Source organism: Lynx rufus, unplaced genomic scaffold, assembly GCF_022079265.1.
Source record: "Lynx rufus isolate CCGP_SWC_20201006 ecotype Redwood Valley unplaced genomic scaffold, mLynRuf1.p SCAF_9, whole genome shotgun sequence".
Lineage (NCBI taxonomy): Eukaryota > Metazoa > Chordata > Mammalia > Carnivora > Felidae > Lynx > Lynx rufus.
Genome location: NW_025814897.1, coordinates 17,415,811 through 17,426,061, shown reverse-complemented (window position 1 = coordinate 17,426,061; position 10,251 = coordinate 17,415,811). Strand labels below are relative to the sequence as shown.

The following is a 10,251-nucleotide window of genomic DNA, read 5'->3' as shown; positions in this document are numbered from 1 at the left end:
GTTTGAAATGTAAAAGATCAGATTTCGAAAAGCTAGTGCCCTTGCTTTGCTGTAGCCCTAAGGATCCTGTTGGTTTGCGTGCTGGCTAGGCTAACACTGGGCGCAATGCGCTCAGCCCTGGAGGTCCCACTTTGACATGGACTTTGCTGTACCAGCATCTAGATCTGACCATTCCCGCCTATCTTCCCAAACTTCCCATGGCTCCCCCGTGTGTACGGAATTGAATGCAGTCTCTCAGTCTGGAAACATGCAAAGCTAGCCAGAGCCTGAAAGAAGGATGTGCTTTTAAAAATCAAAGCAGCCTTTCGGCCGGAACCGCCATCTTCCAGTAATTCGCCAAAATGACCAACACAAAGGGAAAGAGGAGAGGTACTCGCTATATGTTCTCTAGGCCTTTTAGAAAACATGGAGTTGTTCCTTTGGCAACATACATGCGAATCTACAAGAAAGGTGATATTGTGGACATCAAGGGAATGGGCACTGTTCAAAAAGGAATGCCCCACAAATGTTACCACGGCAAAACTGGAAGAGTCTACAATGTTACCCAGCATGCTGTTGGCATTGTTGTAAACAAACAAGTTAAGGGCAAGATTCTTGCTAAGAGAATTAATGTACGTATCGAGCACATTAAGCACTCAAAGAGCCGAGACAGCTTCCTGAAGCGTGTGAAGGAAAATGATCAGAAAAAGAAGGAAGCCAAGGAGAAAGGTACTTGGGTTCAACTGAAGCGCCAGCCTGCCCCACCCAGAGAAGCACACTTTGTGAGAACCAATGGAAAGGAGCCTGAGCTGTTGGAACCCATTCCCTATGAATTCATGGCGTGATAAATGTAAAAAAAATAAAAGATGTCAAGACTATAAAAAAATAAATAAACAAAAAAATAAAAATCAAAGCAGGACAAGTGATTTAAAAGCCAAAAGTACCAAAAGGCTTATAATGAAATACAACAGTCTCTGGTTCTATACTTGTCAACAATTTCAGTTGTGTTCCCCAGGGGCTTACCATTTTTTATCTTTTTGATTGATTTATTCTGGTAATTACTTTTGTATCTCTAAATAATATGTTTTTACGGATATGTCTTGATTTATGTACTTTACACATTATTTATTGATTCCCTGTGATGATGGTCGAGTATTTAATTATCTTACCCCCTCCTTCCCTCATCCTTCCACTATTACTATTTTTGGTAAAAATCAATATAATTATTAGTTTGCTTATGGAAATACTGTTTACTGCCTCATCAATTAGCTGCATGTTCTTTTTATATAACTTTTTATTCTCCCTAGGGTTTCTAATTCCTTTGTTTTTGTCTTGCATTATGTGTCTTTATAGAATTCTGTGTGTGTGTGTGTGTGTGTGTGTGTGTGTGTGTTTTCTTAGGTATTCAATAAGCCTCTCTCTTGTTTTTCTTGAAAACCTCTTTACAGAGACCTCAGTCCTCCTGTGCCAGTCTGGACTGGTTGTTCTTTGGACGACCAGGACAGTGATCAGTCCCAGAATTGCCCCTTACTGTTTTTGTGGGTTAGATCCAATGTTTTCCTCAGCCCATATTTTCCTCTTTCTTCATTTATTCCATTTTTCATGAGCACACTCTCAACTAAATCCCCAAGAAAGAGAGCATGAAAGATAAATGATCTGAGTCCGGTGTGCCCGAACATATAATTTGTGCTCAATTAGGTATGGAATTCTAAGTTTCTAGGGTTGAAAGTTATTCCCATTCAGATTGTTGAAGACTTGCTTGAATGTCTTCTCGAATCCAATGTTACAGATGAAAACAGTGATGCCAGTCTGATTCTGGTTCTCTGTAGATGACTTGTTGCCATCTCCTCCCCCCAGTATAACCATTCTCACTACCCCATCTTTCTTTAACCTTAGTGTTCTCAATTTACATTCATTTCTTGAGTTCCCCATAGAACTATTGAACCAAAACGATTCCCTCCGATTTTGGGAAATTCTTTCATGGCATTGTTTTGAAACTTTCTTTCTCTGTATTTTTTTCTGTTTCCTTTCTGGGATCCTCTTAACCAGAAGATGGACTGACTCAATTGCTCCTTTATGCCTTTTATTTTTTCTTTTATATTTTCTATTGCTTTTGGTTCTCCTTCAGGAAGATTTCCTTGACCTTATCTTCTTAGCTTTCTATTAAATGTTTAAAATTTAGGAAATCTTAAATACATATAAAAATAAATTTTCAAGAGTTCTTTTGTGTTTTATTATTCTCTTTTCATAGCATCCTGTTCTTGTTACATGTATACAGTATCTTCTTAATTTCCATGAGGATCTAATTGGTCTTTTTAATGTTTGTTTTAAAATTATTTTCTGTTGCCTGAATTATCTTCTTCCAGGGCTGGTTTCTTTCTGTGTGTTTTTTTTTAATTTTTAGTTCCGAGTATTTGGGATTCTTGGCTATCTTTTCATATGTAAGAACAAGAAAATTAAAAGCCACTTGGGAGCTGGGCAGGACTGGCTGCCTGATGGACCTTATCTCGGGATGATTGGGCTATGAGCCAGTCATTTTACTGGAAGACACTTAAGTGTCACAATGAAGCAGGGTCTTTGTTTTAGAGTCATTCAACTTATTTTTAGAAGAAACTTTTTTTTTTTTAATCTGGAGGGTAGAAATATGGTTGCCAGGAACTGTATATAGTGTGGGGATGGTCAGCTACTGTTTGATACGTGGATTTTCAATCAGCCTCCCTGATTTAGCCCCGAATATTACTTCCATTCTCTGATGTCCCTTACATCTGAGATCAAAATCTGCTTCCCTAGGCAGGTTGGTTGTTTTCTCTGTAGCAGACCCCTCTTTTTTCTAGCTTTATCAGTGACCTTTTTACCACCTGCTGCCTTTAAGACATTTAAAGGAATCTCTTGTTTGCTGGTATGCCCTCTCTCATTCTCTTTGTTATATATATTACTATTATTATTATACATTATTACAAATGTGCAGACTAGTATGGGGGATAATGTCAAGATATTCACATACCTACCCCTTCAGCTCCGTTCAATCATTCATTCATAGCATTTGGTTGTATTTTATTCTTAGCTTTAAAAAATAAATAAGTAAAATGTCATCTATTCAGCTGGCATATACCCTTACCCCATCCTATTCCCTACCTCTCTAGTTGCAACCACTGCTGACTTTGTCTTTTTCACTCCCATGCATGTTTTTTAAATTAATTAGTTAATCAATTAATTAAAGTCTATCTATTTATTTTGAGAGAGAGAGAGAGAGAGCGAGAACCGGTGGGGGAGGGACAGAGAGGGAGTCGGAGGATCCAAAGCTGGTTCCACGCTGACAGCAGAGAGCCTGATGCAGGCTGCAAATTGTTTCCAATTTCTCACGCTTACATACAGGTGCTAGTCTGAACATTCTTGTACTTTTCTCCCCCGGCACACGTGCAGAAATTTCTCTAGACGTCTATGCTGCGTCAGAGCGCATACGGTTCTCCAACTTGGCTACCTGTTGGCAACTTGCTCTCCAAAGCAAATACACCAATTTATCCTCCCACCCATCAGCAGCAATGGAGGGTTTTCTTGTTCCACATATTTGCCAGTAGTCCATATTTTTAGCGAGCCAGGTTTGCTAATGTGGTTCGTGTGAAACAGTGGCTTACCCTTAGTTTGCGTCTGCTTACTGACGCCTTTGTGTTGGCGTTCAAGCTTCCTCTTTTGTGGACTCAACGCACAGGCACGCCTCATTTTCTTATGCTTTGCAGGTACTGCATTTTTCACAAATTGAAGGTTTGTGGCAATCCTGTGTTGGACAAGACTATCGGCACCATTTTCCCAACAATTTTTGCTCGCTCGGTATCCTTGTGCCGTATTTTGGTAACGCTCACGGTTATTTCAAAGCTTTTCATCGTTATTGTATTTGTTATGATGATCGGTGATCAGCGATCTTTGATATTACTATCGTAATTGTTTTGGGATGCCACAAACCGCACCAGGGTGAGACAGCAAACTTAATTGACGGATGTTGCGTGTGTCCTGACTGTTCCACCAACCGGCCACTCCCCCATCTCTCTCCCTCTCCTCCAGCCTCCCTATTCTCTGAGATACAGCAATATTGAAATTAGGCCAACTAATGACCCTGCAATGGTGTCTAAATGTTCAAGGGAAAGGAGGAGTTGTAGGTCTTTTACTTTAGATCAAAAGCCAGAAATGATTCAGCTTAGCAAGGAAGTCACATCTAAAGCTGAGATAGGCTGAAAGCTATGCCTCTTGCACCAGTTAGCCAAGTTGAGTGCAAAGGAAAAGTTCTTGATGGAAATTAAAAGTGCTACTCCAGTGAAACACACAAATGATTAAAAAAAAAAATAAGCAAAAACAGCTTTATTGCTGATGTGGAGAGAGTTTGAGTGGTCCGGATAGAAGACCACACCAGCCCCAACATTCCCTTAAGCCAAAGCCTAATCCAGAGCAAGGGTTCTGACTCTCCTCCATTCTGTGAAGGCTGAGACAAGAAAAGTTTAAAGCTTGAAGAGGCTGGATCCTAAGGTTTAAGGAAAGAAGCCATCTCCATAACAGAAAAGTACAAGTTGAAGCAGCAGGTGCTGGTGTAGAAGCTGCAGTGAGTCATCCAGAAGATCGAGCTAAGGTAGTCAATGAAGGTGGCTACACTACACAACAGATTTTTCAGTGTAGACTAAACTGCCTTCTATTGGACGAAGATGCCATCTAAGACTTGCATAGCTGCAGAGAAATCAATGCCTGGCTTCAGAGCTTCGAAGAACAGGCTGATTCTCTTGTTAGGGGCTAATGTAGTTCACGAGTTTTAAAGCCAATGCTCACTTACCATTATGAAAATCCTAGGACCCTTAAGAATTATGCCAAATCTCAGGGCGCCTGGGTGGCTCAGTCGGTTGAGCATCCGACTTCGGCTCAGGTCATGATCTCGCAGTTCGTGAGGTTGAGCCCCGCGTCGGGCTCTGTGCTGATGGCTCAGAGCCTGGAGCCTGCTTTGAATTCTGTGTCTCCCTCTTTCTGCCCCTTCCCCACTCATGCTCTGCCTCTCTGCCTCTCAAGGATGAATACACATTTAAAAAAAATAAATAAATAAATAAGAATTATGCTAAATCTACTCTGCCCGTGCTCCATAAATGGAACAACAAAGCCTGGGTTGCAGCACAGCTGTTTACAAAATGGTTTACGGAATATTTCAAGCCCACTGTTGAGACTTACTGCTCAGGAAAAGAATTTACTTCAAAATATTATGGCTCACTGATATTGCACCCAATCAGTCAAGAGCTCTGATGGAGAAGTATGAGATTAATGATGTTTTCATGCCTGCCATCACAGCATCCATTCTGCTGCCCGTGGATCAAGGAGTAACTTTGACTGTAGGTCTTATCACTCAAGAAATGCGTTTCGTAAGGCTATAGCTGCCGTAGATAGTGATTCCTCTATGGAAAGTCAATTTAAAACCTCTGGAAAGGACTCACCGTTCTAGAAGCCATTAAGGACATTCGTGATTCACAGGAAGAGAATATCAACATTAACAGGAGTCTGGAAGAAGTTGACTGCAACCCTCATGTAGACTTTGAGGGGTTCCAGGCCTCAGGGGAGGAAGTGCCTGCAGGTGTGGTGGAAATAAGACGGGAACTAGAATCAGAAGCGGAGCCTGAAGATGAGACTGCACGGCTGCCGTCTCAGGATCAAACCCGAACGGATGAGGAGTTGCTTCTCAGGGAGGAGCAAAGGAAGTGGTTTCTTGAGATGGAATCTACTCCTGGGGGAGATGCTGTGAAAACTGTTGAAGTGACAACAAAGGATTTAGAACATGACATGAACTTAGCAGATAGAGCGGTGGGAGGGTTTCAGAGAATGGACTCCAATTCGGAAAGAAGGTCTACTGTGGGTAAATGCCATCAAACAGCATCGCCTGCTACAGAGAAATTGTGAAAGGAAGAGCCAGTCGAGGCAGCAGATTTCACTGCTGTCCTATTTTGAGAAATTGTCACAGCCGCCCCAACCTTCAGCACCCGCCATGCTGGTCAGTTACCAGCCATGGACGTAGAGGCAGGACCCTCCACCAGCAGAAGGATTATGACTCACTGGAAGCTCAGATGATGGTTTGCATTTTTTAGTAATAAAGTATTTTCAAATTAAAGTATGCACGTTGCTTTTTAATTTTTTTTAAACATTTCTTTCTTTTTTCTTTCTTTCTTGTTTTGTTTTTTTTTTTTTTTTTCGAGAAAGAGAGATCATGAGCAGGGAAGGGGTGGGGGGTGGGGGTAGAGAGAGAGAATCTTAAGCAGGCTCCACACTCAGGGCAGAGCCTGTCACAGAGGCTCGATCCCACAACCCTGGGATCATGAACTGAGCCGAAATCAAGGATAGGACACTCAACTGGCTGAGCCACTCAGGTGCCCCTGTACATTTCTTTTTCAGACATAATGCTATTGCACACTTAACACAGTACAGTGCAAACATAACTTTTATAGGCACTGGGAAAGCAAAAAAAATTATTTGACTCACTTTATCATAATATTTGCTTTGTTGTGGTGGTCTGGGTCAGAACCTACAATATCTCTGAGGTATGTCTGTGCGTAACTTTTGCCCAAGTTTCTATTGGCTTAGCTTTACATTAGTGATTTATAGAGAAGGCTTCCTACCTGCATAATCTGGGAGCTTTTTAGAAATGCAGAATTTCCAAGCCCTGCCCTTGACCCACTGGATAAGACTCTTTATTTGAACAAGAGTCAGGTGATTTGACTGCACATTTAAGTTTGAGAAGCACTGATTTAGAACATTTTGTATAAGACTGGGATCCCTCCGTCTCTTGTGTATGTGGTAGAAATTCCCTATAAAACCACCTGACGATGATGTTTTGGGAGTCCTGGCTATTGTTGTTGATGTAGGTAAATGGTTAGTTACTTACCCAATTTCTTCAATGACTACAGTCTTATTCAGCTTTTTAATTTTCTTCTAGGTTTTAGTAAGTTATTCCTTTTTCTAGAAAACTGCCTGTTTTGTCTATGGTTCTTACTGTACTTATTCATTTAAAAAAGATACTCATATGAATCTTCTGATTTTTACTTTTTATTTAATTTATTTTTTTTATTTTAGAGAGAGTGGGAGCAGGGGAGAGGGGCAGAGGGAGAGAGAGAATCTCAAGCAGGCTCCACACCCAATGTGAGGCTCCATCCCAGGACCCTGGGATCATGACCTGAGCCAAAGTCAAGACCAGACACTCATCTCACTGAGCCAACCAGGCATCCCTGAATCTTATAATTTTTAAATTCTCTGCTGTAGCTGGAGTTACATCTCCTTTTTTCACCTTAATACTGTTTGTGCTCATACCCTTTCCCCTTCAATCCTGCCAGAGGTTTGTCTGTTTTCATTAGTCTTTTCAAAGAACCAGGTTCTTGTTTTATTGACTTCTTCTCTTATAACATTTTCTATTTCTTTATTTGTCTGCCTTTATCTTTTTTCCACCTTCTTTGGGTTTACCCTGCCTTCCTTTCCCAACTTTTTGAGTTGAACTCTTAGCTCATTAATTGTTTAATTTTCCCTTTTTATGATCTAATTATTTGAGGCTATCTACACTCCACGTGTTACTGCTATAGCTGCATCTTACACATTTTGACGCATCACATTTGTATTCTCTTTTAGGTCGAAATGCTTTCTAATTCCCTTTTTATTTTGTCTTTGGCCCATGAATTATTTAAAAGTGTGTTTTAAAATGTATGGCTGAATGGAATATTCTAAAAAGATTTTAGAATGTATTGCTAGCTTAGTTACACTCTGGATCGAGTACATAGCCTTTGTGATATTAGTTCCTTGGTGTTTGTTGTGACTTGTTTTAGGGTGCCACACGTAGTTTGTTTTTGCTGATATGACGTGTGCCCTTGAAAAGGACGCGTGCCCTCCAGTTGTCAGGTGCAGCTCAATCTTGGTTACATTTTTTGCAAACCTTTGTCCTTACTCATTTTTATCTGTTTAATCTATCAATTACTGAGAGCTGTGTTACAGTTGTCATTAGGATTTAATGATATGTAAATTTCTTTTTGGAATTCTGTCAACCTTGACTTTATATGTTTTATTTGTTTTAATTTATTAAAAAAATTTTTTTCATGCTTATTTATTTTTGAGAGAAAGAGACAGAGAGAGACAGAGCATGAGCAGGGGAAGAGCAGAGAGAGAGGAAGACACAGAATCCGGAGCAGGCTCTAGGTTCTGAGCTGTCAGCACAGAGCCTGACGTGGGGCTTGAACTCACAAACTGCGAGATCATGACCTGAGCCGAAGTCGGATGCTTAACCGATTGAGCCACCCGGGGACACCTCGACTTTATGTGTTGTAAGGCTGTATTAATAGCTTCATGCAAATTTAAAATTTCTATATGTTCATGGCAAATGGATCCTTTTAATGTCATGTGGTGTCCATTTCTATTCTTCTGTGTGTGTGTCCATCTTTCTTCTTCTTTTTTTTTTGAGAGAGAACGAGAGAGCGAGCAGGGTGGGGACAGAGAAAGAAGGAGAGAGGGAGTGCAGAGCCCAAAGCGGGGCTCGAACTCATGTCGTGAGATCATGATTTGAGCCCAAACCAAGAATCGGAGGCTTAACTGACTGTCACCCAGGTGTCCCATCTTTATGTTTAATAATAAAAGCTACATTACTATATAACAAAATATTTCTATACCAGTGTTCTTTGGATTGGTATATGACAGGTGCATCTTTTTCCAATGTTTAAAAAAATTTTCTGTGCCTTTTCTTTAAGATCACTTATAAACAACACAAACCTTTTTTTAAAAAAACCCAACCTGACAATTTTTGTTAATGAGTGAGTTTCATCGGGATACATTCTTATGATTATTGATACATTAGGTTTAATGCTACCATTTTATTTTGTGCTTTTTTTGCTTATACTGTCTTTCAGTTGCTATGTCTGTCTAACGATTTTTTTCCAAAACTTTGTGCTGTAAAGCAGACGTTTATTATGTCTTAGATTCTGTGGGTCAGACACTGGGCAGGGCACAGCTCCACCGCATTGGGGGCCTCATCTAGAACACCTGAAGGTGACACTTGTCTCGGGACTTGCCCCCTGGGGGCTGATGCTGGCTGTCTGCTGAAACTTTGGCTGGGACTGTCAGTCCAAACAACCTACACACAGCTTGTCTGTGTGGCTGGGGGTTCCTTACAATATGGTGGCCAAGTTCCAAGGGCAAGAATCCTGGGAGAGAGTGCCAAGTGGAAGTCATGGTGCCTTTTAAGCACCAGCCTCAGAAATCACAGAGCATTATTTCCACCACGTTCCGTTTGTCAGGCTAATAACAAGGTCCTGCCTGCCCAGGTTCAGGGGAGGAATAGTAGATTTTACTTCTTGGTGGGGAGTGGCAATTTTCTGGAAGAGCACAGGGGATTGGAAATATTGTAGGCATTTTCAGAAAATACAACCCACCACATCCTGCTTTTTATTTGCTTTATTTATTTTCTTTCTTGCCTCCTCTTGGAACAGTTGAGGCTGCTAAAAAAATTATTCTCGTATTCTGCCTATGGTTTTGGAAGTTACACATTGTATTTCGACTTTTAAAAGTGTGCACCCTTGGGGCGCCTGGCTGGCTCAGTCAGTGGAGCATGTGACTCTTGATCTCGGGGTTGTGAGTTCGAGCCCCACGTTTGTTGTAGAGATTACTTAAAAATTTAAAAATCTTTTTAAAAAGTGCGTACCCTTAAATTTTTTGTATCTATATGTAACATAAAATCGAAAGGTAACCAGTGCCTGTTTTCCTCTCAAATAAAACAAGGATCTCAGAACTCCTCATTTTAACTCCTTATCGCCCCTTCCCTAATTTCTATATTCCGTTGTTCATATTTTAACTCCTCTTTGATTCATAACTTCAATATGTCATTATTATTATGTGGTTTGTCTTTTTTTTAATAACAGCATAGGCTTATTCCAATTTACTGACATGTACCGTGTTTTTACGAAGGTTTTGCTATGCTTCTGTGCATTTATTCCATAACAGTATTTTCAACAAAGCTCTGTAGTGAAAGACTCTCAATCATTTCTATCTGAAAATATCTCTACTTCCCCCTCACTCTTGAAAAAAATGACTTAACTTGTGTAAAATTCAAGGTTGACAATTGTTTTCTCTCCAAACTATGGATACAGTCTTCCAGTATTTTCTAGACAAATATTCCCCTATTTTCAGCACAAATGTGCTTTCAGCTAATCTGTGACTTTTATCTCTGCTTATTTCAAAGATCTTCTTTGCCTTTAGTGCTCTGAAATTTCACAGTAATGCTTC

General features: G+C 40.4%; 1 protein-coding gene across 1 annotated transcript; it reads left to right on the top strand.

The window, feature by feature from the left end:
- Positions 1-308: 308 nt before the first annotated feature.
- On the top strand, positions 309-887 carry LOC124505126 (60S ribosomal protein L21). Its single transcript, XM_047070927.1, has one exon. The coding sequence runs from the start codon at positions 342-344 to the stop codon at positions 822-824; it is 483 nt and encodes a 160-aa protein (XP_046926883.1). The 5' UTR covers positions 309-341; the 3' UTR covers positions 825-887.
- The last annotated feature ends 9,364 nt before the right edge of the window (positions 888-10,251 follow it).